The sequence below is a fragment of the Sturnus vulgaris genome, chromosome 1 (genome assembly GCF_052056855.1).
Source record: "Sturnus vulgaris isolate bStuVul1 chromosome 1, bStuVul1.hap1, whole genome shotgun sequence".
Taxonomy (NCBI): Eukaryota; Metazoa; Chordata; class Aves; order Passeriformes; family Sturnidae; genus Sturnus; species Sturnus vulgaris.
In genome coordinates, this window is record NC_142243.1 from 5,399,584 (window position 1) to 5,427,265 (window position 27,682).

Consider the following 27,682-nt stretch of genomic DNA (forward strand, 5'->3'; position numbering starts at 1 on the left):
CAGCTGCTAAAAGTTAATTTCTGCTGCTATGTTGTGGAAATCTCTTCAGTGTCAGTGCTTCACCAAAATATCTTCCACAATGATCACTGGGGTGTGGAACAGCAAGAGGTCAGAAAACTTAATCACCAAGCTCCAGTGTCCAAATGGAAACCTAGGTAACAAAAAGACAAGTCTGCAATTTTTGGTAAACACTTTTAAGGTGGGTTTTTTTGTGACTGTTTAGGGACTGTTTTATTGAAATGATCTGTGGATCAGTGTTGGTAGTATGAATAATATCTAGTTTTTCTCTTTGAACTCCTTCTCTATTCCCTGGCTGTATTTGAACCAGCAAGCAGAGAACAGTTGAAAAGTGAAATAGGAATGCAGTAGATGAAAAAGAGAATTGGAAAAAAATAAGTAAACTTCATGAATTGAGATAAAGAGAGTTTAATAGGAAAGAAAAGAAAAATATAATAATAATAGTGGAACTAGAATATGCAAAACAAGTGATGCTCAAGGCATTTGCTTACCACTTGTTAATTGGTGCCCAGGCAGGTCACAAGCATGGCCTCTGGCCAGATTTACCTCCAGTTTATATACTGAACATTTATTCTCATTCACAATCCAAAACATGGCTCTGTACCAGCTAGTTTGAAGAAAAGTAACTCTATCCCAGCTTAAACCAGGACTGCTCCTTAGTACCAGGTGATCTGTAAATATTGCCTAGTCTATATACGGATAGTAGTGTATAAATACATTTAATTATGGAATTCTGGGTTTGGTGATTTTTTTTTTCTTTTTGGTCTTTAAAGATGCCCACACCTTTCTGCTGTGTCTGACAGATGGTAACAATCTCAAACACTCTCATATTTTTTTCCTTCACACTGAAAGCAAAAGTTTGTTGAAACTTTGCACTCGAGTGTCCATGAGGTCTGGAAGTGTGTGCCTGTGCATGCTCAGGGGTGTGTGTTGCACCACTGCATCATTCCTCTCTCGAGATAAATAGTAACATTCACAATTACAAGATAAATCCCAGCATAGGGCATGGAGGGCTTGGGATTTTTATGTCTTCATGTGCTTTAAAAGTGTAGAAATGCAGATTTCTGTTTAGCTTCCACTAAATTAGTGGAAGAAACAGGTTACCACCATTTTATTCTGTAAATGTGGAATTAGAGCTTTAGTAAGATCTATTAGAGTCGTGAGAGAAAGAGCTGATGCAGAAAAACAGGCATTTCACAGAAAAAATATTATTAATTAAAATTTATTTGGAAATATTAAGAAAAGTCCTAATAGTTTTAATAATATTGAAACGTCATCATATATAACATTGAGGATTCAGAGTGAAACAAAATAGGGGGAAAGAAAACCCAGAAGGAGAAGCAGACCAAGACACTGCTTTCCCTCTGTATCTTTTAATGAAATTCTCAACAAACATTAGATGAACATTGTTGCATTACCGTGAGATATTTGGATCGCAGTGAAATAATGTGGTTCACTGCTGGCATGTGCATTAAACAGAAGGCACGGAGTTGAGAAATGAATTAATTAGCTTTGTCACTAGTGCTTTCCAGGCTTGGACAAACAGCTGCTGCAGGTCACTGCTGTTCCCCTGTGCAGAGCCCTGATCAATGGTTTGCAGTTTTTATTTGCAGGTCTGAGGGGTCCACTGCTGAAAAGGTCCAAACAAGCAGAGAGCTCATATATCCAGAAAGCAATTTTAACAAATTCCTAGAGGGGAAAATGTGTGTGTACAAGGCCGTTCCAACTCAAAAACTCAAAATACATTGGCATAATAAATAAACAAAAATAGGAAGAAGCTTTACAGCAGAAATTATAATTGTATGATGAGCTTTGCATTTGCTTTTCTGCAAAACCCTAATAAGTTTGCACAGCTGTAAATATCTCCAAAAGGAGCAGAGCCTTGAGAAAGCAGATGCCAACAAATTCAAAGATCTGTCATTTTTACTGGTGCCCATTCCAAAGATGTACGATCTCTGGACTCAGATAAAAATTCTCTTGATCAAATGTGGGTTACTGCAGAAGAAATTATTGCATCTGAAGGCTGATATGAAATCCCAATTCCCTGGATATTGAGTTGTGGGGCTGACTCTTTTACCAAGGACATCCATGTGGGACTGTGGGGAATAAACTTCCTCACTCACTTCCAGAAGCTTTAATCCTGCAAGCCCCAGCTCCATGGGTGTCCTCACCTCCTCCCCTCCAGGATGTCCAGGATAACCAGATTAGAGCTCCCAAAGGAAGAACAACATGAACAAGAGCAAAATTTACATGATTGCACTGAGAGGGCACAATTAGGGTGGAGTATCATTTTGTGCAGAGGACATCACACAGAAACCAAACAAGAAATACCAAGTGTATGATAAACATTCAAATCTATTCCAACTTTCCCCTAATTAGAATCCATATTTTTACATATTTCAATATTTTAGTGTGTAAAAGGGAATGTGTATGTAATTTACTTCTCAGGAGAAGACAATGTACCCTGCTTCTCTTTAAAGTTGTTGGCTGACCTGGAATGGAGCAGCCCTTTGGCAGCATTGCCAGAATGTATCTTCCTGCTCCTGCATGTGGATTTTGGTGCAAGAGCATGGAAGAGGAGGTCACAGGAGATGCATAAAAAAGGATAATGTGCATGGATGCCTTTGCAGTGCACAGCTAGTAAACCTACACAAATCTTACACACCGTTTACACACTCTCTGTCAGTTGAAGGTCCCAGATCAGATACCCTGTGCTTCCATCTGTCTGACTTGTCCAGTCTAAAAGAGAGAGGCTAAAGGGATACTGGTCTCTGGCAGAACCATAAAGTTATTGATCCTAATAGGGTGTTTCTTGGAGAAGAATCATCTCAGATTACAGCTCCTGTACCAATGCCGGGCTCTTCCCAGAAAGTCACAAAACTGCTCTAAAATAAGCCATTGTGGCTATGAGAAATGGGCCCCAGAGCATTGGACATGGCAGCTTGAAATTTCAGATGATGAGAAAACCTCCTGTGACTGCACATTTTCCTCTGAGTAATAGAAATGTCTAAGTTTAAATTTCAGCTGCCATTTCTATTATCAAAGCTTGCACTGGCAGCAGCCGTCTTCCTGAAAGCTACCAATTTGTGGCACTGTCATTGAGAGGGTTTTGAAGGAGTGGGCCCACCTGATAGCTCCCAAATCTCCTTTGATTACTGAGATGCAAGTGAGATGCTCTGCCAGCTCGGAGAGCCAGGGGACACGTACCTGTAGCCCACACATCCCACAGTGAAAGGATCCAAAAGAAAAGCAGAATAATGGAAGTCAGCACAGGTGCAAGAAACAAGGAGTGAGGCTGAGAAAGAACTGCCTTGAGCTGAATTAATTTGTCACTGCTGTGTGATATGTGTGTTGCTGCTGGTCACTGCAGGATTTTAGTTTGTGTCTTTATCTAATCCCTTCTCCTTGACCTGTTCCTAGTGGTGGGGAAGTCTCTTCCTCTCAGTCCACAGGATTTCTTAAGGATTTAATTATTTTAGCCTAATAATGAGAAAAATAATAACTATCTTTCAATTTTTTTCCCTGTCTTTGACATGTAAAATATGTGTTTTCTCAGCAGGAAAACAGCTCCCAAAATCTCAGCAGCAACTACAGTAATGTACTGGCTGCATCTTCTCGAGGTTCATTTGGGTTCTCATTTTGGCTTCCTAGATGATTAAAATGTGGAAGTTACCACCTTGAGCCTCCCCTGAGTGTCTTGTAATTGCTTTATGACCATCTTTTCATATGTGACACCACCTTTTGGTCCCCTGAACAAGTAAGAAATAGATTATGGGGACAACAAGGTGATGGGACAATTAAGTGGATACAGTCCAGTCCAACTAATGCAATTGATTCTACAACTTACCTGCAGTTTAGCTTCAGTGAAGGTTTCAGACATCAGAGGGGTTTGTACCACTTACATTAGATATCAAAGTGCAAAGTTTTTATCTTCAAAAATTTCTGCTTTAGTTTTTCTTCCCTTTCAAGTAGCCCACAGCTGTAGCCCGGAAGACCGTGTGCCTTTTTCACAGTGACATTGCTTTTTGCTTCAGAGGAATCCTGTGTTAAATGGACCGAAAGGAGGTTCCAGATGAGTAATGCTGGGTGTCCTAAATCAGCCCCCAAAGTACGACTTTACATCTGTACTTGCAGTTAACTCTATCTTGTACCTATTACCACAGTCTCAATGAAGTTCAGGATTTTGGGCTTGCTGTCTGGATCCTTTAGTTCATCCATGAGTTCCTACAGGCAGGAAATTTTAATAGTACCACCTAAAGAAATGGCTCTGCCCTTTCCTTGTCATTTGAGTCAGTCCAGCAGGGTTGTTGCATCTTTCTGCCCTCCCTTAAATTGAGTTACTACATATGTTGCCTTACTCAAACCTCTTGTTTATGGGCACCCAGCATGCCACTGAGGAGAAAACCCGTGCTGCAGTGGCTAGTGGCTCTGTGGCTCGTGGCCACATCTCACACTCAGCCCCTCTGCAGTGACAGAACCTGGCCTGGATGCCAATTTTCTGCAGAGATCACACCTTAGTGCCTTCACTTGCAGCGCTGTGCCGAGCCAGCAGCACTTGCCTGCTTGTCTCCAGAAGATGCCATTATTGATTTGTTCCATTGGAGTGGCTAATTGGGTCATCCACAAAGTGCTGGCTGCCTGCTGCTGGGACCCAGCACTTCCAGCCCAGCCTCGGCTGCAGGCACGCACGCCCCAGCACCGATGACTTTCTGTGCTCCCTGCCCAGCTCCCAGTTCCCCCACAGCCAGTTTGTGCCATCCCAAAGGAGGTCTGGCCCATTCTCTTCCCTCAGGATCATCCCTGGCTCCAGGAATCCTTAAACTGCAGGGAGTTGCTGCTGTGTCCCCTGGGGCTCACCTTTCCCTGACCTGGCAGGGAATATTGCCCACAGGACCGGGTTTCTCACTGCCTCTCAGGTTCTCCCAGTTTCCCACCTGCACAGCTCCACTTCTCAGTGGGATTTTCCTAAACCACTTGGGCCACAGCAGCAGCTCTACTGTCATTTTTGGGATGTCTGGATCTGGATCTGCACAGAGGACCCAAGGGCTGGTCATTACCTGGATTTTGCACACTGGGTAGGTGTTCTTTGCTGCAGAGCACTCTCAATCATACGGGGTTTTTTCCTCAATTGACAGTTCTCCCCCCTTGTATACCCTCGTCTGGACTTCACCAAACACATTTCCCAGGGAAAACAGGTTTCCAGCTGTAGATGAGTAAGAGTAACTCCCTCTGTACACATCAAAGATAGAGCTGGTTGACCCTCAGTCTCTATTCCATTGGTGCAGTCTCTATATTGCCCTGAACTGGATCAAAACTCCAAGCTTTTATTCTCTTCTTCCCCTCATATATTTCAGAATTGCTAACTCATTTCATTTAACAAGGTGAAACTGTTTTTGATGGCTTTTCTTCTGAGTTTCTACCAGTAAGAGATTCATAATTTTGAGGTCAGAGAGGGCCATTAAAATATGATGGTTTTGCTTTCTCACAGCACTGAGTCAAGGACTGCAGCTAATTTCTGCAGAGAGCCTGTAAGTTTATTTTAGCTATGATACATCATTTGTAAGTCTGGGAAAAAAAAAAGAATGAAATTTCTCAGGTAACAGAAAGTTCACCATCTGCATATGGACTCACATCTGTTTCCTTTGTATACAGAGGAAATTTTATTGTACAATTCCTGTTCATTACAAACCTGCTTCTAAACCTGAAGGGATTCTGTAAAAGTCAATGGAATTATTCCAGGTTGATATAAGTGTAGCTGAAATTATTGAAAATTGCTATAAAAATGCCAGTGCCCAAAGATTTTGTTATAAAATTGTTTATGACAATATCTTATGCTCCTAATAATTCTAACACCTATAAATCAGAGAGACCATGAAGCCATGTGTTTATTTGACAGTGTGCATTAATTTCAGCCTTTTACTGCAGGAAATATACTTTGCTGTCAGGAACCCTAATGCCCTTTTCAAATAGTATTTATATTCTGTCTGTTTGCAGTTCCAGTCTGTGGGACACGTTCTCTCTGAGTGTAACTGGATAAAATACCATTGAATCCTGTTGATGACTCCCCAGTTCTCATTGGGAGGAGTGTGAGCCCACTTGTGTACACGCATGCTGCACACAACAAATCTCACAGCATCCTTCTTGTCGCCTTTATTTGGGCCAATATTTTTCTGATCATTAAGTAAGATGGCAGGGGGGTTTCATTATTATTCTGTACATAGTTTGCCTGGATTTATCACTTTTTAAACCGCATGCTCTGCTTTGTGTTTCTTGAAAACTGCATAGAACTCAATTATTAGCTAATTATTTTTGGCAATAAAAGAGAACATTTCTGGATTTATTGTATTCAGAAGAATAGCGGCAAGGGCATTAGGAAAAAGAAACAGGACTGTAAATCCCAGCAGCAGATTTAAAGCACCTATGTCCTCATCTTGGCTTCTACATGTAGAAAGAGGCTTGTGTTTATTTTGGGGCAGAAACTCCCGTGTCAGGTCTCTGCTGACGTGACTGGAGCAGCCACACCAGAAACAGAGATTTTAGGGTGCTTATTCATTTCTCAATGGCAGGGAAACATATTTGTCCACAGCATAACGCCTAAGGTGCAGAAAACACAGGGAGCTGATGGAGGAGAGAAAGAAAAGAGGAGGGGAAAGCCAGGCTGGCATTGAAAGAGCCGATATCAGGCATAGCAGAGTTGACAACATGCGTTTGGACAAGTGCCCGGACCCGCACCGCGCGTCACTCACAGCTTGCTGGATGCCATTTCCCAGTATCCATATCCCTCCCCGGAGCAAAAGGCCGACCAGAAATGAGCAATTTCTCACTGTTTCTCCCTTTGGTTATAAAAATGCCAACACTTAGAGTTTTGGATAAAAAGAGCAGCAGCCGGTTCCCCAACAGTTCCCGTGCCACGTGAGGCAGCGCGTGCATGTGTTGGAGGGGTGAAACTTCTCCCATTAATTACACTCCAAAATAACACTTCAAATAATGATTACTTTGTTGCTGTTGACTGTAATAATATGAAACTTTCTTAATGATCAAAATATTACCATCTTAATTGGGTGAAAGGTTCTGGGTTATTTCAGGCACTCGCACTGACTGCACTCCAAGGCAAATTTCCAAAATTTAAACTTCCATCAGAGAAGCCCATTAGTTTGAGTTTTTCTTATTATACTGTGGAGAGATACCAATTACCAAAAGAAACATAAAGTAGATTGTGATTAAACTTCAAAATGCAATTTAGCAGAAGGTATTAGCTTGAACTCTGAACAATGAACACTTATGAAACGCTTTCACTGCCTATTTAAGCCTATTGAATTGATAACAGGATAAATTAACTTTGGCAGCCCATCTTTTTGCCAAGTTCTCCCTCTCAGACAAGTTTTAAGAGTCAACTCTTGGAATAATGAATTTCTGTTTTATTATGGTCAGTGTGGTAAAAGATCTAGGGCCAGGAAGGCAGAAGCCATTAGAAAAAAAACATGCCTTGCTCCTCTGCAGCCAGAGTTCAAAGGCTTAAAATATTCTGGATTAATCCAAGAAGGAACACTGCTGAACTGCTATTTCTGAGGGATGATGTTTTGCAAAGCATCCAGCATTCATGCAGAGACCAGCAGTTAGTGGCTGTGATGAGGTTTGTCTGGCAAAGTTTTAGTTCACCTTTATTCAAAATGGAAGACAATACCAGGTAAGGCTGGTTCCAGAGGAGTTTTTGCTGGTAACATTCTCTGCTAAGCAGGTGTGGTTTCTGGCCAGCCCTAGCATTTGACATCCTGAATTGTAATGGCCAGATTCTGTTAATTTTATCCAGCTAAGTACTCACAGGTGCATTATTTTTCTAGAGCAGGTACTGGAGTTTTCTTACAAATATCGTGCGGCTTTTGGGGGAAAAATGTGTTTCTTAGGTCAAACAGGAGGACAAGATCTATGTTTAACTTATGTAGGGGTAATTTCAGACTTCCATGCCTTTAACTCTGACAGGTGACAGTACACAGGGAAAATCACCTGGGAACTACAGATATCCAGGCTGGGGGCATCATCTGCCCAGGAGCTGGGCAACAAACCCTGCTCTTTCTGAACTCAGAGAATATTGTGTTTAATCTGTTTTGCCCACATGGCTCTTATGCATGTGTTAGTGATTTGGATTTTTATAAATGTTCCTATAAAGGCGGAGTCATCAAGAAAGTGAAAAAAAAAAAAAAAAAAAGCATATAGATTTACAGAGCAAATGTGAGCAGCACCTTCTAATTCTCATATTTTACTACTCCCTGTGCACCATTTTGTTTCTGGCTTTTGCACAGATGGATGACAAGAGAAATGACAGAGAAGGGTGGATAAATGCTGCAAAACATAACAAAAATCAGTGTTCTAAGCTGTGATGTCTGACTGTTCCTGCTGAAGTGGAATGATAGACCAAGTGGCATAGGATGGAGAAGGGGCATCACCAGTCTGAAATAATCAGGTTTAGACTTTCCTGGCTTTGTCCCCTCTATGAGGAATTTACAGGTCTTAAATGATACATGTATGTGTCAGCCTTAAGGTAGGACTTGACACACTTTACATTGGTATTCCGAATGTTCTAGTCTGCCAGTAAAATGTTCTCATAAATGAACACAGTGTAGCAAAAGTCCTTTTTGTGTCTCAGCTATAATCCTAGTGCTGTGGTGTGGTATTGCTCCAGATTTTCCTGTGATTTCCCATTAAACTGAGTAGTGGCAACTCTGCATTACAGAAGCAATTCTTCAAAGCAGGTTAGAGAGATTCTTAAATGTACACATTTAAAACTGACAGTTGCACTCCAGCCCTCTTTTATTCCTAGCAGAATAAGTGATACTAATCTTCCCCTTCTCATATTAAGGAAGTAAGGGAATTTTCCTGATATATTTGATGATCTTTCCTCATGCAGAAAGATAAATCCACTGATCTTGTTGGTGTTACAAGGATTTACATTTATTTTGAAAGAGAAGAACCAGGACCATAAATGATCTGTTCTGGTAATAAGAACCAACGATTCGTTTCTCCCGTTTGTGGTTATTTATTTCTCTCCTGTTTCAGCTCAGATTTTTCAAGTCTTTTCAGAAAGACTGAATTCAGCATATCTGAGAGTTGTCAGCCCGACAGCTCTGCAGACTGCAGTCTCCTGTTTACTTTACACACGAAACAAGTGCCATCAAGGCAGTAATGCAAGCTCACCGTCTTTCAGCAGCTCTGCAATCTGCTTGCTTCTCCACTTATGTAGAGGTAGTATATAAACAGTTCAGTTTTCACCATCATTTACTTGTTGGCTTCCCTGCACAGGAAGGGTGCCAGTTACTAGATGCAAACTGTTGCTGAGAAAGGGTGCCAATTGCTAGCAGGCATGGCAATTTTGTGGGATCCATAGTTGTCTGCAAGGAGGAACACAAACATCAACAATCACCTTACAGAGTAAACAGCCCTCTTGTAGCAATGCCTGCCACACTGCTGAACTGGGTTTACTACACATGAAAAGCTCTGCAGAGTCCTGTTATGGCATCCAAAATTTGGGTACAGGGAACTTTGCAGGTTAAAATATGTTGTCACCTGTTAAAGGAGCTGGATTTCTTGAGGAGACTCAATGTCACAGCATCATTCATTAAAAAAATGGCTAAAGCAGAGATTCTTCTGTTGTCAGCATCCTGCTACTCCTCTGATGGGCAGCATCCCATGGTAAAGGAGGATCCCTTTGGCATGGCCCAGTGTGTGCAGGCATGCATGTGTGAGACCAGGACAAGCCTCCACTCCTGAGTCTGTACTTGGAAATGTCCTGACCAGGCCATTCCTGGAATGTGACTGCAGAACTCAGACACCCCTGAATTCCCATTAGTGTCTCAAAAGTGGTCATCAAAGAGGCAGCTGGGTGCATGAGTGTGGTGGGGAGTGAAGAACATGCATGACATCAAAGCTTCCCATTGCACTGTGACTGAGTAAAAGGCAGTTTGCATTTGCACTCTCTCACCAGAGAAAGGGGAAACCCTTATCCTTCTCATAAAATAGTAAAATAATTAACTTCATCCCTCCACATAATTTTTGCTCACTGGCTCTGCAGTGACAGTGGCAAGGGAAGAGGGTCCCAGAGCCAATTCCCATTTCTTTCCTCCCCACCTGCTTGGGACAGGAAGCTTCCTGCTATCAAAGGATTTGCACATCTTTCTCACAGCAGCCATGGCCAGGGAATCAGGGAATAAATGTCACAAGTTAGGGTCGTGATCTAGGGAGTGAGGGAAGCATCAGGAGAACCCATTTGAACCGATCACCATCCGAAAGGCAAGTCCTGGGATCCTCTTTCTAAATTTGTTTGCACAGAATGGAAAAAATGATATTTCCATGGGGAAGGAATAAAGTGAATCCGTGCTGATGACAGGTATTTGCCTTGTTTTGCCAGCAGCAAGTCCTCTTTCCAGAGGAGTGGCATTTGCACTAATCCCTGTTTGAGCCTGGAACAATTAGCCAATCTGAGCTTTTCAGAGACACAACGCAGCGTGGAGCCTTTGCATTTATTTGTGTCAGCAAACAAGTATGTGGGTCCGTGCACCAGCACTCTTGAGATGTCACCCAGATTATGCTCTGTTTCCAATCTGGTAGCTGTTTTCCTGGTGCTGCAACTGGCCTGCAGCATGAGAGGGGACAGCACTGTCCACCCTCCTCCCTGTGTTAATCACTGCTGTGTGGTGGCAGATCACCTTTTTTTAGGGCTCACGTCAGAGCAGAGGTGAGCAAACTTTTGGTTTATGCTGAGGTCAGTCCTGGGCTCCCAACCCTGCCTTTTCATGCACAAAGTTTTAGTACCATTCAATGTTTTTACTTTACAAATGAAGAAAGCAACTGAATTGATAAATATTAACATAATGTGTATCGCCTTGGCAACGTGGCACTTTATACAAAAATTAAAAATAAATTATGTAAACCACCCACGGTGGGAAGCTTTACAGGAGACAGACCTGCTGCCATTGCTGCCAGAAGAACAAATCATCTGGAATCAGGACAAAAGCAAACAGCCCAAAGTTGAACATAAACAGAAGGCACCTTTCCCCAGACAAGTGTCTGCTGGTTTTCAGGTGCTGCGTGCTGGAATTGAGACTGCCACATCTCAAGAGAATGGTTCACCAGGGCCATCACTGGTTGCTTCCAAAAACTCAGTTGATTCCCTAACACTCCTTTTGGGATCAGTCTACACATCCAGATTCTTTGGGACAGTCTTTTTCTCTTACTCATTTTCTCCCAGCTTATAAATTTAGAGGACAAGTCTGAAAACAAACACTGATGGACCAAATTGTTGTCTGAGCACATGTGCATGAAGCCCCCATTGAATATTTTGGCAGGATATATTTCATCAGTTTTAATTAATGTTAACTCATTGGGTACTTGGTAGAAGTAAAGGTCCACATTTCCTGGAGTTTAGTCTCTAGGAAAGCATTGCTAAGTCCTGGTACCACACAGAGGGATTAGGAAATAGAGAATTGGTGCAAATTTGGCATTTGACTCTAGCTTAACACGATAATTTGCTTAACAATTAGAATATTCATCAGATCAGCTGAGTTACAGGGTCTGTCCTGCTACAGAGCAGTTTCTAATGAATCTGAGTGCTCAACCTTTCTGCATAAATGAACTTGAGACGTCACCTCAGATTGTGTTGCAGTTTCAACATGAAACAATTGTTTCTGTTGTTCCAGTGCTATAACCAATATCATGCCATTAAAATTACTTGGTACTAAGTTGTATGCACATTGCATTTTAAAAAAGGACATTTTAAGGCTGACTGCCTTAGTTGTGTGTCCTGTGCCTTCCACATTGGCCTTTCTCCTGAATATTACACTATTTCCAAAGATAAAGGCTGATGAAAAGCCATAAAGCTCTTTTTGTTAGAGACAGAGCAGAAGCTCAGTGGTTATTGGCCTATGAAGATGAGTGCTAATGTGTGACTAGAAATTGTATGTAATACCTTCTTATGCAGAGGGTATAGGTTTGGACATGCATAATTTGATTTATTAAAGTTAGAATATATTTTAGACCACATGCCCTCCGAAGCAGGAAACAAGTAATTTGATTTTAAATTAATTTCCCAGAAACACACAATGACATTTGAAAAGACTGGTACAAACCTGACAATCCAAAAGTATTTATACAGAGAGCAATTTGCTTAACCAACTGCTTCCTTTGTGTCATTTGGTCTTTCAGATAGTTACATTTGGAATAAAGTGTTTTTCTGCTCCAGGTACCTTTTGAGGGACTTCCTGTGGTGATGTGGCTTTAAAACTGAGGTAGTCTGGGGCTCCCTGGGGAAGAGAAATTTGCTTAATATCTGAATAATACTAAATGTCAGTCAAGCCAAGGGAAAGAAAAAAAAAGCTGGACAAGCGAAAGATAAATAGGTTTAAATAATTACTATTGAAATCCGGTTATGCTTGTAATTTTTTTCTCAGCATGGAAGTCCCTCTGTAAGCAATTCAGCACAGCCCTTTGAATCCGGCTGGAGTTTTATTAATATTTTAGTAGCTGCCTTAGTAATGGCACAAACAGTGGTAGTGCTGTGATGAGCTGTGGACTTTTCAGTGAAATCCCCGCCTCAGGTGGATCGATAAAGCCACACAAACGGAGAACCTGGGCCTCCAGAGGGAGGGACCAGCCTTGCAAACATCCTTTCCTCTGCCATTAGTCCTGGGAGAACTTCTTGAGAGCTCAGCAGCAATAATCACCACCCCAGGAAGAAGCGGCTGGATTTAATGGCACCACGCATACTAGCAAGCACTAGGTCTAGTCAAACGTGTTTACTGAGAGAAAAGAATTACTGCTGTGCTCCCAGAGTCCATCCCCTTTCAGGGAAGTGCTTCTGAGTGTGCTCTCCTTTCAGCCTGTGGTTGACCCCTGTGTGCTTCAGTGGGTGCAAAGTAGCCTTAAGTGTTTTCTGAATAGGAGCCTCATACATTTGCGTGTTTACCTGCAGTTTTTCCATATCTATTTTCAGACATCTCTTATCTTTTCCAGTGAACTTTGCATTTCCTTCCCCTTCAGCGTGTATCTTTTCTTCTCTGGGTATGGGGATTTTTCAAGCAGACTCCTAGAACAATGTGGGGTTTTGCCCTCATGTCTTTCTCTAGCTTTTACATTGAGTGTCACCACCTGATTGAGAATTTTCAGAGTACACTCCTTGGGTATTTGAAAGCCACCTCTCTCTGCACCTCAGGTCACTGGAGGAAGTTTGTGTCTCAAAACCAGGCTCAAAATGGAGATGGCAAGAGAATTTCCTCCCACCTCAGAAAAAAGTTTGTCTATTTTTATGTCCACTTTCTGCAGGCCGATATCTTGGCATATCCAAGTTGCTCAAAATTTGCAACATAAACTTGTGTTATCTCATTTCTTGCCATTTTCCTTAAGATGTTGTCTCCTGACGAGAATAGTCCAGGCTGTTTTCTCTTCTAGCTGGAGAGTTCTCCTTAAGAAATAAGCATGCTATCAAAGAAAAAGGAAATAAACCCATCTAGGATTATTTCCAGCAGGAAAAGCAGCTGCAGCTGAGGGGGCAACGATGCCAAAGCCCAGGAGTCCGGAGTCAGAACTCTGAGATTTATGAAGAGTTAAGTGAGTTGCACGTGGATAAGCAGTTGAAGGCTGAGCCACCACCTCCAGTAGGGCAAAAAGAGGTAACACAAACAACTTTCCTACCTGATACTGCATGAAATTCATGGCACCAGCTCCGTAGTGCATGCCACCGGTTTATGTGGGGTTTATGGCTTGTAAAAATATGTGTTTGTCAAGGGGTAGGAAAGCAATAGTGTGTGATAGGTATTACAGTCTTAGTAAAGAAGAGAGAGGATTTTGTCATTAAAAAAATAATTGGAAAGCTTGGGAAACTTGCTTTATAAATTAAGATGGAATTGTAAGAGGCTTTTGGGGAAAAAAAAAAAAAAGCAACACAAAACCATCTATAATGTTACTGTCTCATTTTAGGAGAAAATATGTGTGTGATTTCCCACTGAAAAGCAGCTCTAGGAATGACATCTGCTGACTTGGCAGACCTGAATGTTGAGTTCACTGCAGGACATCTGCTCTCTGTCACAGATTAACATTTCTTTTCCTGCTAACACACGCCCAAGAAAGGTGTGACAATTTAAGTAGCTGATGTCAAGGTACTAACTAAAGAGCAAGACACGGTATTATTCAGTTGATTTGGCCAAAGTGCAGCTCATTAATTGTCTCTTGATGTGTACACATTGACATTTATTTTCAAGTTGTATGATTATCTTGTCCTTATAAATATCAAAAATAACAGTCCAGGCTGTGCAATTGCCTGTATCCTCCTTACTGACTTGTTGGGAGTTCTTCCCCTTCAGATTTAGAATTTTATTGACATAACATTACCTTTATAATTAGAGAGTGATGCATTCCTTTCTTTGAAATCAGGAAATGGAGGTTTGGAATGTCCTAGGAGTTTGGAGAACTCAACAGCTGCTTGAGATTGGAACCAGGGATGGTTGTGTGGGACAAAAATTAATGAAAGGGAAAGGATGGCACAGTATTCACACACCACACAGCTTTCCCAGTTCTGCTACAAAACTTCTGGCAAGTTTGTGCCTAGCAGGAACAATCCCATGGAGAAATCTTGCCAGGACAACAGGAAACAGACCCATCCCAGAGCCAGGGCTCCCCTTCTCCAAGCCTGCTGATACATGTTGTCATATGGGGTAGAATTTACTGAACTAAATGTAGACAATCTGCAATGTGAACTTGTCATCTGAGGCCTCTGTATAGACAATATAGGCAGGTAAATGTGTCTCCAGCTGAAATCAGCATTTACATCAGGTCAGATCTCATAAAAGTGCCTATTTCTCTCCATTAACTATAAAGGGAGCACTTAGGTTGCACACTTAGGTGAGATAAATTCCACTCACAGGAACCAGAAATCCTCCAGCCATGAAGCATTTCTTTAAAGGGCAATCCTTGCCAGAGTACTTCTTGGCATATTCATCTTCAGAAAGAAAACATCCTGAATTTAGAGGAAGGAGACTCAAATATTTGATATCCCGGTCTCAGGAAAAAAATATGCATATTTAGCAAAGAAACACAAAACTTTCAAACAATGTAGAGAAACATTATAACTAGGAGGAATTAGAAGACTACATCAGGTATTTTTCTCTCAGGGGATTAGGTATCCTTCATGTTTAAATATCTTTTCAAGACAAATGAACCCTGTGATCCTAACAGGGAGGCCAGAAAACTATGTCCTTTTTTAGTGCTATAACAAAATGTCATGACAAGTCAGGAACATTCTAGCCTCGATATATTCAGCAACATCGTGATAAAGAAATAATCCCCATTTCCTCCCTCAACTTTCAAAGGCTCCTGAGACACAAATGCCACCTCTCTCTAGCACAGTATAACTGATTCTATTTGCAGCTGCTTAGAAAGAGGTGGAGGGACATGGCAATAATCCAGGGATGAGTTGAAATCAAACGGAAGTTCACACGAGGCTATGAATGCCAACATAAAAGAGCAAAGCCCCAAGGATGCTATTTTGGAAGGGCAGATCTCGTGTGGACATTGCATTCACGGTCCCCCCGTGCAGGAGAGATCTTTGTGCCTGCACACAAGGACATGCTCGTCATATTTTTGATGAATGTCCCAAGAAGTTGCAAGTGGCCAAATAAAGCCAACAACTGCAAGGGAGTAACAGATTTGGTATGCCCAAGAGGCAGGGCCTTCAGGGATTGTCAGTAACAGGAAACACTGGATGAGTTCTGAGTAAAACACTGCTGGTGTCAGTAAAGGGTACATTATATGATTAAAAATCTATTCTATATAAATCATCAGAAAGGAAGCACAGAAATAAAATCATTGCTGTCATGGGTGGAGAAGACTTCAGAGTATAAACTGGTTGCTTTCTCTGCCAAAAATGCTGACCCATAAACTATTTTGTACAACTTTGTGGAATCTGGCTTTAAATGAATCAGGCAACTCAGATTTCTTCATTTACCAAAAGGAATAATTCATTGGCTAAAAAGAAATATCTCATGGCTGGGTATATTTCCTTAAATAACAGCCTTTTTTCACTTTTTTTTTTCCCTTTCAAAGTGCCATTTCATTGCTATCTTTTACCAATTTTTATCCATCAGTCTCTTTGTATGAATTAATATCACTTACTTTAATAGACTGTTGCTTGCTTCCTATTGTCTGGGGCTTACCCCCTGAAATCATGCACCATCGTTCTTTCATTTAATTATTTCTTGTAAATTAATATCTCTGTGCCCTTTATCTCACTTTTTTTACCTCTTTCTTTGCAATTCCCTCTACTGCTCCTTTTCAGAGTTCTTTTGCCAAGAAGCAAGCTCAATATTCCAAATACAATTTCTACAGAACAGTAAAAGAAGAAATAATATCTCATTATCTAGACATGATGCTTTCATATGGTTTTCTACATTGTTATATCCCACTGCAAAATCATGTCTAATTTTTTTAATATTACTCCAGGTTTCCAAAATGTCCATTGAAATTTTCCTATAACTCGCCCATTTGTACTTTTAAAAATCATGTCCCATTTTGCTATATTCTCTCCATGTTTCCCTTCTCTTTTCCCTTCTGCTTCCTCGATTTCAATACTTTCTCCAATTTAATATTATCAGCTAACATGAGGATTATATCGGTCAGGACCTCCTCTATATCTTTAGTGAAGATAATGCTGACCCTAATCCCCACAGATTTCCTCCTCTGAAGAGAAAGTTTGTGCTATATTTGGGTCCTTAGAATGGCTTTTCTCCACACAGCAATGGGTGAACCCGAGCCAATTAGAATTTATTTTAAAAGTAGGCTTTTCTATAACAGACATCCAACTGTTTTCTTAAGGTTTATATATCATGTGTCAATTTGATAGATTAAGGCTCTGATTTTCAGAGGTGAGGCAGAGAAGAAGGGAGGTAAGAGGGCTAAGCCTTGAGCAAACATCAACTTTCGATGCGATTTCAGCATCTCACTGGTAAAGGCATTTTGAAAAACACTTTCAGATCAATTTGATGCTATTACAGGCACAAGCAGTGAGTGTGGAAACCCTGTCCGGGTGCTTGAAGCAGTCACTCCACCAACGAACACTTTAAAAACTGCCTTCTGCAACATGAATTTATGCACCGGGGGAAGATCTTCCAAAGGGGTTTCTGATAGATCCCGTTGTCTCTGCCTGGCACACTTCCTCCACTCACCTATTCCAAGAAAGAAGGAGGAGATTCTGTATTTGTCTTTTTTGGCTTCTTTTGACCTCTTTTCACCCTGTTTGTACAGAGTTATCTTAGCACACAGGAGAACCACCTCACTGCTTTTATGTCTATGACATTTCACCCCGAGTAAGCACTCTCCTTTTCTCTTCTCCATCTTTATTTAATTTACTTTAATCACAGGCTAGAGCAAGTGTTTAGTGATCTGTGATTCCCATGATTATTCCCTTTTCCTCCTCTCTCAGCTCAGTGTTGTGTTTACTTATTGCTGCTCTCTTGGGCCATTTCCAGTTTTCCATGAGCATTCACTATTGATTCCTAATGATGTGTTAACTGGGTATATTGGATCCCTTTATGCTCTGCAGCATGCCTTCCCTGGATATGCTGGTTTGTATATTTCTAGATATTTCTCTGCTTACATTTATATTAATTCTAACAGGCTCTCCCCCTTCTTATTATTGATCTCCTTGTTGGATGATTTTAAGAAGTGCTCGTTTTTTTAGACAACTGAATTTTGATTAGCTTCATTCCCCTCATCAATTGCTCTTGTGTCCCTGATTCTTCCCTGAGTTCATGAAAACCTTTTTAATCCCTATAACCTTTCTGGCAAAGGGTAACCTTTGCCTCCTTCCCAGAATCATCCCTAAGATTTTCCTTCTCTCTCATATGTCTGGTTCCTTTCTCTAGTCCCTGCCCAGACCCTCAAACCTTAATCTAGTCTTTTCTGAATCCATGCTCATTGTCTCTTCTTTGAAGGCTTTTCAGAAGAAAACCTGTCTGTTTGCCTTGCATGTTCCCCACCTCCCTTTGACACTGATGGATTCTAATATTGCCTGGAAACTCCTCCTGATAAATAACTAAATAGTCTATGATAATTTCATTGTATTTTGTTCTGTGAATTTCCTAACCTGTCTCTGCTAAATCCAGCTCTCTAGTTGAAAACGTTATCGAGCTGACATTGCTCTCACAGTTCTTTTTTGATTTCTGGCTATTGGTAAGAATTATACCCAACAAAACTTCTCTTCTCATTGGAACTCCTATTTTCTACATCCTACAGCTGCATATTATTTAGGACTATTTCAGTGATCTCTGTTTTGACATCTTCATAGCAGAACACATAATGACTAAATGCATTCCCTAATGAACAGTATCATAAAGTTCTGACTGTGCTAAAACTTTGGTATGACATTTTTTTCCACCATCATGCACTGTTGTGAGTCTGTAGGAAATGGGCTCTATATGACAGCTGCATCCTGAATATGGGTTTTCAGAAGCTTTATCCATATCTTGGACCTATTCTGCTCTTCCTGTTCTGACTCTCTTTTTAAAAGGTCTCTTCTCAATTGTTTGCAGATCTTTTGAGTAGAGCACTAAAAACCCTAGCCAATGCTATGACCTTCTGGATGCTGCAGCTAATTGCAAACAAGTAGCTTCCACCCCCGCTTGCAAGTGCTGCTGGAATGTTCAGTCTTGCCCATTTTACCCCAGGTTCAGCATTTCTCTGAATTCAGCTATAAATTTTGCATTGACTGTGTATGCCGGAAAACAGAGGGCCCATTTTCACATTAATAATAAATATATAAAGCTGTGCCTAGTCTCTTACTCCATCACCATCATGCTTATGAAAATAATACTTTATCTGTACGTGCCATCTCTCTTATAACTATCTCACAGGCTGTTTAAAAGCGTGGGTAAGTATTATTGCCCTCATTTTTTAAAATGAAGGCAGTAGTATTGCAAGATAAAGCACAAAAACTTTTAAGTGGGAACTCAGAGAACAGAGTGAACCAGTTCACAAATAACACACCTCTTCTGCTTGGAGCTATTTGTCATTGCCATGACCCATAGAAAATACCAGCTTTGGTATTGCCCACTTACACCAGATAATGCTCTAATACATCCAGAAACAAACTGTGAGCAGGACTGGGCAAATATCAGGTCTTTCACTTTAGTGGCCAACTATTTAGCTTGTAAAATTTACAAGTAAATCAAGTAAAATCTAATTTTGGAATAACACAAAATAGAAATCCTTTATTTCACCTTGCAAAATAAAATACTTCCTTCTAAAGAAAGTGTCTTGATTTTCTTAAAAGAAAGTTTAACCTGAAATGAATTTTCTATTTCATATTCAGATGACTTACTGAATCGTATGTCTTTTAATCATGAGTTCAGCCTTCAAAAAAGATTTTGAAAATAATACATTCCCCAGAATTTTTTTTTTACCCAGATCTGCTTGAGAGTTCCTGCTCTAAATAGATGAGACAACCAGTGCTCCAGGGAGTGGGAATATTCTTGCCCCATTTTGCAAAGGAGGATCTGAGAAATGCTGAATTTAAACAATGCACCTAAGATGATGGTGTGAAATATTTCAGGCAAGTGGTAGAACCCTTGAGACACTTCCAAAAGCCATGTCTCCCTCCTCCTGCATCACCTGGAGATCAGAAAGGTGTGACAGAAAGGCAAAGGGCCACGTCATGTGGTGAGAACAAGTCAGGCACAGGATGAGACAGGAGGAAGAGCCCTCTCATGGATTTGTACTTTAGCTTCCTGTAACTGGACACTGGTGACAGGAATTTCTGCTCCTCTCAGAGGAGAGGCTGTCAGCAGGAGCAGAGCACAGTCCTGACTGAGTAGGTGCAGGTTTCACCCACCAGCTGTGGGTGAGGAAACTCAGGAATGGGGCCCAAAGACAGGAACCCAATGCAGGTCATCCAATTCATCCTTCAGCACTTCAGGACATAGGTCCCACTTCAGGTACCCCCCACCCAAAGGTATGAGCCTTCACGATGTCAAACAGGTGAAGTCCATCATTCCAAGGTTCCACCTGCCATTAACCAGAGCAACCTGGTCAGGTGGAAGGTGTTCCTGCCCATGGCAGGGGGGCTGGAACTGGATAATCTTGGAGGTCCCTTCTAACCCAAATCATTCTAAGATTCTATGATTAATATTCAACGGCTTTTCACTCTCTTTCTGTGGTTTGCTCCTCTTTTGTTTTGAAAAGTAAGTTCTGTATGTTAAGTTATTGTTGATGGGTCAGCCCCTGGTGTCAGGGTAGGCAGAGCTGTCACCAAGGAGTGGCACCGTGGGGAGTGCATGGCAATGTCTCTGGTGTGGTGGCTTCAGCTGGGGTGTTGCTTAGTGGAATGATAACTCAGCTACTTCCTTCAGGGCGACTGATCAATTTGTTTTCCTCATCTTTGCCCTTGTTGACAACAAGCTTGATGAAATCAGTCTTTCTGAAGGCAGCACAGTGGATTTGACAAATCCTGCAGAGCTGCTGGAGCAGATCCCTGAGTTTGCTGAGGAGCTGATGGAGCCTGAAGATTGCTTCCCCGAAGGTAAGAGCCTGCATGTTTCACTGCAGGGCTGAGGTGAGAAACCTTCTTTTCTCTTACTGAACATCTCCCGACCTTCTCACCACGTTACTCTGGTTGCTTGCAGTAGTATTTCACTAGATGCACTTCATTTCTTAGGCATTATAATGCTCCAAACACACACTCAAAATCCCTTGTTATCATCACTCTTTGGATTTCCAAAGTGAGTTAAGCAAGAGCATGGTCTAAAATTCTTCAGCTTCTAAAATCTTAGGCTTTTTAAATAATAATTTGTGCTTTAAAGAGTTGCTTGTTTTTTAAATGCTTTGTCGTTTGACCAGTGAAGATTTTTGCCTTCCAATATATGTGCATGATCAATTTTGGTAAAGAACTGACCAGATCAGGATGTTCCTGTTGCTTAAATGTATCTGGCAATTCACAGAATCTGTCTGGAAGGTTCATGAGTCTCAGGGACTCTCTTCTGTTTATTTTAAAGGGTGTCAAGGTTAGCACATCCAGTAACTTTCATCTCGTCAGAGAAGTTCTATGTAAAGAGAATTTAACATAATTGTCTTAGATAACAATTTACTACTTTTACATATCTCTTTTAATACTGAAATTCACCATCAGTTTATTAATATTTTAACATCAACATGCTCCCAAACACTGATTTAAAACCCAGCTACATCAGAAGATCTATGTTAAGATAAATATATAAAGTAAATAACATCCAAATTATTACTTCTCAGAATGAGTTCTATTCCAAATATTATCTCAGTCAAATTCTTCATTTTCTTTTAAGTCTGGGTTGGGAAAAATAGGGTTAGCTGAATGTAAGAATAATCCCTTGAAAATTCAAGCATTATTATAAACAAAAACAGAGCAGCTCAGATGGGATCAGACAGAGATGATTTGCTGGGTATATGAATGCCCCTGAAGTCAGCAAAATGTGCATCTCTATATCTGTGAGGAAGATGATTGAATGAGGTAAGGGAGCCCTGCAGGGCTTACAAATGTCCCTAGGATCTAAACATTTTTTTGGCAGCTCTGCTTAAATGCAGTAGCCAAAAATTAATGCAGTTGACGGAAGAAAGCATGGTGTAACTATTCGGGCCATTGCAATAACATTTAGAAATTAGATCTGGTGCTTTCATTCTTTCACAATATATTTCTTAATGGGGCTAGTGAGCAGCAATTTCTATTTTGCCCGGCAAAGTGATTATGTTACAGATGCTTAAACAAGCCAGTGCTGTGAGATCAGTGCTGTTCAGATGCCAGTTTACAAATTCTGAAACTATGGGTGGCCATGATCACCAACCAGTTTTTAAAAGAAATGAGGCAGACATCACACAACACATTCCCAGAGCAGCAGCACTCTGTAATTTGATCTGTCTTAAAATAACCAGACCTGCCTGAAATTCCAGGGTGCAGGAACACAATGGAACCAACCCAGCTTGTCAGGTCTTGCTCAGTGCTGTCAGTGGGATACAGGGTAGCAAGCAGGGCTCTTCTAGATGGATCACTGGAAGAATTTGCCCAGCTTTGAAGCCTGCTGATCATTCTGGCAGCAGAGAAATGCAGAAACGAAGGCACTGTGGGCTGAACCCCAAGCTTGCCTTGGGTTACATCCACCCTTCCTCCTGAGCACTCCTGTACCTGCATCTTGTTTTTACTCCTAATCTTTTCTAGTTCCTCACCAGTGCCTGTGCAAGTCAAGGCGTTTTTCTGCTCTCCCAGGATGCACCCAGCTCTAAATGGGAACTGAAGGAGAGCCTGCTCCCACCTCTCAGCCCAGTGCATGGTGCCCAGGGACACCTGCAGGTGCAGGTGACATCTCCTCCTCAACACATCTCCTCTCCTTTCCTGTGCAGCACGTGTTATCCATGCACATTTTTCAGAGTTTACTGTTTTGGCTAAATGTGATCACTGTGCTCATGGATTTGGCGAAAATGCACAAACACCACGTGATTATTTGCTCATAAAATTTCAAGTCAAATTGCCATAAATTGAAAGTCCAAATTATTCTTACAGCAACGACATTAACATTAGGTTTAATTTATGCAGGAAAACAAAGTGTTTACCTATAATCAGCTGCTATTAAATATTTCCAATATTTTTACCCAAACTTACTATTGCAATTAAACCTCATGCAGCTGTCACTTCAGTCCAGTTAAAAACCAAGTAAGCCAACAAACAGTCTAATTAGCTGAGATGACAAGGCTTTAAACTACTAAAATTAAAATATTGCAGGGCATGCACTGGGCAGGTTTATCTAGTGCTGCTTTTACTGACTTTTTATAAAGAGATACAACACAATTGGGTATATTTGGGAGTATGAAAGTTAGTATTTGTGAAAGAATGAGATTATGTGAAAAAGAAGAGTGGGAGGGGAAGGGTTGATTTCTTAACTTCTTTAGCTATCTAAATTCAAACTATGACATTTCTAAACACATCCAGCATAGGTTATGTCCTGAACAAATATGTTCCAGATTCAGGCCCCTTTTTTTCAGATAACAAAGGCAACCAAGATAATGCATGTTCTTGAAATAGTTGCTGAAAGTTTGCTGAGGTCACAGTTTTCCGGGAGTTGGGTGACCCAGATAAGCCATAGGTCGTTTTTCTTGGGGAGACTTGTTAATGCGTTATCATCTCAAAATAGTTTTGATTAGGGTCAACAGGGAACATTCTTGGGTCAGGAAATGTGAAGCCAAGGTAGGGTCACAGCCCTGGCAGCTAGCAAGTATTGCTGGGAAAAACCTGATAGAAATGGAGAGACCATTTCAGGTTGCCAGATGATGGGAAATGAACATTTATCCAATGCCAGCTATTTGGGTACTTTTTCCTCCAGATGCCTTGCAACACTCCGGTCCTGTTGCCTCCATCGGTATGTGTTCTCTGCAGCAAAATTTACTCCCTGTTTGGGCATTATCTTCTGTGTGTCACAGAAGGTCATCCAAAGAGAGCCCTCGGGCCACAGAGAGCTCCTCTCTCCCAGACCCTAATAGGAGAAAGATTCCACCAAGTCCTTAGGCGTAATTCCCCGGCCACAGCCCGCTGGCAGAGGTTTCAAGGGAATGTCACCAGAGGGTCATGCGAGAAGGAACAACCTTGCCCAACGCGCGGTTGGTCCCAACTCGTGACACCGAGGACACCCAGAACCATCTTTCCATGTGACCATGGTAGGAGCCATTATCGCTCCTAAAATGCCCAAACATCAGCTGGAAAATGCCATGTGCTTGAGCGAAGTTGCTCTGATTAGTGGTGGGATCTGCGTGCTGCCCTTCCCCACTGCGGGTAGCGGCTGTTTAGAAGCAAAAAAAAAGGGAAGAGATGGGAAAAGAATAGAGCATTAAACAGAATAAATCTAAACAGAGTTACAGGGACTGCCACTAGATGATTTTTAAAGGCTGAGTAAAACCAAGCCAAGCCCAACAAAATGTGCTCATTGTCATCCTAGGAAAAAAATCATGGAACAAACCCAAGTTTTAAAGTATTGCTTCCCTCTGGCTGTCATACCTGAGATACTCTGTGTTTTTCCACCAGGAACGGCGTGCTGGCATTTTGTTGTATACAATTTTCAGGCATCATAAAACTCTTACAGCCCTATTATACATTCAGAATTAAATTTATACAGGTTGGACAGGACCTCTAGATTTAAAACTCATCCACCCCCACACTCAAAGCAAGGATGACATCAGTGGTAGGCCAGCCTGCCCACTGCCTTTGCTCCAAGGTGTCACATTCCTATTTGTTGTGACCTCCTAGATTATGTGTTTTGAGGAGAGTAGCAGCAGATGAACAGGAAAAGTACCTTGGAAGGGTGAAAACACCTGGCTGTGGTTTTATCAGATGCCCTCTTGGCAGCCCCCAGTTGTAGCACACAAGTAAAATCTCAGATCTTCTGATGTGTCTCAGGTAATCAGATACTGGAGACAGTGACTGTAAATCTCCCTTTCACACTTCAAAACCCACATGTGAAGTCACAGAATCATGGAATGGTTCAGGTTGCAAGGCACCTTAAATGTTGTCCAGTTCCAACCCCCTGAGTGAGTTAGTAGTGGAGCCAGATGATGAGGAAAGGGTTAAATAAGAAGAGTCTGCTGAGATCATGTTCCCTCCAGCATGGGGAGAGAGATGGAGTCTCTCAAAGGGGGCACAGTTGGGTTTGCTCTCTCATTTGTGCATGCCCAGGTAGCCAGACTGGTCATTAGAAACCCAGCTTGGCATATATATAAATATATATATAAACCCATATTACAAATACCTGCCTGCTTGAGTTCATGCTGAGGAAGCTGTATTTTGTGTCAAAGCAAGAAATGCTGTAAGCAGCCTTCAAAGCTAAGAAAAATACTGTTTTGTTCTAAAAATGAATGTCCCAATAATTGAGAACTCATGTGTAAAGGCACTCACAAAATTGCTGTGGTTTGAACACAAGGTACCACTCTTGCTGGACAACAGAATGGAAGAAATTAATTTGGGTTCCTGGTTTATTGAGAGAGCCAGCAGCCCAATCCATCCAAAGCTAAATAATAATTTTATGAAAATTTAAATATATATATTGGTGTGAACAAGCAGTGGATTTGTAAATTCTTTGCCCATAAGCCTAAAATCAGTAGGCTTGGCTGTCAGGCATTGAGGAGGAAGGTTTTGCAGTATAACTCCCACATTCACAAAGAGATTTTTTTTCCCAATGCACCAAGGTAATGCAATCAGGTCTAAGAGCTCCATGATTAGAGTGCACCTGGCTAGAACATGTGAATAGGGAATGAAAGGAATATTTGCACAGAATGCATTTTATATTAAATTCCTTCTCTTTTTTAAAAAAAATATATATATTTTAATCTTCAGTCTGTGACTGTGCTATAGGACACCCTAATGACTGAAGAGACTTTTTCCCTTGGTTTGAAATACAACCAAAAAATATATAATATCATGGTGTATTAATGCATTTGGAAAAGTTTCTTGGTAAATAGGCCTCTGTTTTATGAGAAATGGTATGAAATGCCCAAATGTCAATTGAAAATAGACATTGTTCTTGGACAGCTGGAGCAGGGATGCAGCTCAGAACAGCTTCAGAGATTTACCAGTAAATAATTCAACCCTTTTGCGGGACTTCTTCCACTGTTCTGTGTTCTGATGAGCAGTAATCTACCAACCAAAGGACCATGGTGGAAATAAATCATCTGGCTCTCAAAAATGATGCAACCCAACATGAATTACAGTGGCAAAACTAAGCCCTGGCAAAACCACAAAGAGGTCAAAGTCTTCTGCATAACCCATTCCCTCCCAGCACTGATTTCAGTGGGATAGCACAAATCTGTTAGACCAGGCAAGATGAGTAACTGTCATAAGAAATGCCAGAAATTTTATTCCTGCCTCGTCACTTGCTGTGATAAAAGGTGTTAATGAATGGTCTCCTCCGTGTGGATAAAAGTGAACCAAAGCTGGGCTTTGCTGACCACCTGCCTTATTACAGAAACAGCTGGAGTTAGGATTGCTCAGACCCTCTCCAGATCATGCCTTGATTCATCAAAATTATTTTGATATTTTGATTTCACAGAAATGGGGAAAAAAACCCAAAAACAACAAAGTCTTGGACTACAGACCAAGGTCAAGTAAACTTTTCCTGTTTGGTTAAGTGCAATTTCTAACTCAACATGTAAGCTTAGGTCAAAATGACCAGAGCAGTAGGCTACCAGCATTAAGAGAGAGTCCAGAAAAGCACAGGCGTGAAAGAACTGTCAGGGAGGAAAATCACAAAATTTAAATAGAAACAGGTTTCTACTAATTCATTAAAAGACCTGTTTGGGGTCAGTTTTCTTTTCTTCTTTCCTTTTTCTCTTTGTGAATAGTTAAAAGCAGCATTTCATCTGAATTGCAGACAGCACAATTATTCATGGAAGTGCTACTTGACATTAGCAATTGTAGCAGAATCTGGTCTAAACATTTCTGAATTGGGCCCAATCAAAAGCATGGGATTTAATAGCACTGTGATTTTGGGCTGACTCATCTGATAAGCTATTTTGGATTTTTCAAGGTATTACTGTCAGTAACTAGGACTCTTTTTTCAGATTGAAATTACATGAAAGCAATCAAAGAGCATAAAAAAAAATCAGTAGTGCTACCTGGCTTTCTGTCTTTAAAAATACCTCCTTGTACTTGTAGACTATCAGGTGGAAGCCAACTGAATAGCCTGGTTTAACTGTGTTGTAAGTATTTCCCATCACAAATGAAGTGACTTGGGAACCCACAGTGCCCGGCTCATTAGTTTCTGATATGAAGGTGATCCCTAATTTTAGCTGTGCCTGGGCTCAGGTAATCGTGTAGTGGAACAGGTAATCCCTGTGTAGTGGAAATCCTCCAGGGAATGATTCATCCAATTATCTTACAGTGGGGAAAGCCACTTCCTAGGAGATCCTAACCTTTTCCAATAGTATTTACAGAGCATTTATGCTCTGTCGGAGCATGGCAGAGCATGTCATGCCTGTTACTGGCTGGGCTTAAACATTTGTCTAAGACACTAAAAAGCCAAGCAACCATCTAGGTAGAAACTTACGAGAAAAAAGTGAAAAGTTTCTGTATAAATGTTTAAAGTAAGAAAAAAAGCTGACTTTTTCCAAGTTGAAAGTGGTTTTAGGAAGAAGATAGATGCAAGGACAGTTAATTCTACTGTGTCTACTTCCAGTACAAAGGGAGATTCTGCTTAACACAAAAAATCCACACTTAGAGAGTGAACAAGCTGCTCATTAAGTCGATTATTTGATAAGTGAGGGATTTCAGCCCAAGTCTTTGATCTTCCTGATTCAGAGCTGTGGTGACAATGAGGTAGGAAGTCTCCCTGAATTATAAGCACAGAGTGTGAGCCAGACACCTGAAAAGTGGTGATGAGCATGTGGGCTGAGGGGTGAGAAGATGTGCAAGAGTTTTCTGGCAGCACTGCAGAGAGATGCAGCTGATAGTGCCCTCGGTCATGTGCTGGTGGGGTTCTCCTGATGGGCCTCTCTCAGCAGAGAATCTGCTTTGTGAAGTCTGTTCTGTGTACCTACTTCCTAAAATACACCCAAACCCACATGCACTGCCAGCTGGGAGCATTGTACTGGTTTTAGCAAAAAGTAGTGACTAATGTGGTGTCCT

At 41.2% G+C, this 27,682-nt stretch overlaps 1 protein-coding gene across 4 annotated transcripts in view; it reads left to right on the plus strand.

Annotated features, from left to right (window-relative positions):
- LOC106851629 (sodium channel protein type 5 subunit alpha-like) overlaps window positions 1-27,682 on the plus strand; it is a 212,447-nt gene that overhangs the window by 140,865 nt on the left and 43,900 nt on the right. For 3 of the 4 annotated variants that reach the window (XM_088157284.1, XM_088157211.1, XM_088157408.1), the window contains 2 exons: window positions 13,530-13,676; window positions 20,452-20,572. In XM_088157284.1, the coding sequence (XP_088013410.1) occupies window positions 13,530-13,676; window positions 20,452-20,572 (268 nt within the window). The remainder of the gene's footprint in view (window positions 1-13,529; window positions 13,677-20,451; window positions 20,573-27,682) is intronic. The other variant, XM_088157355.1, reaches the window with a different exon arrangement.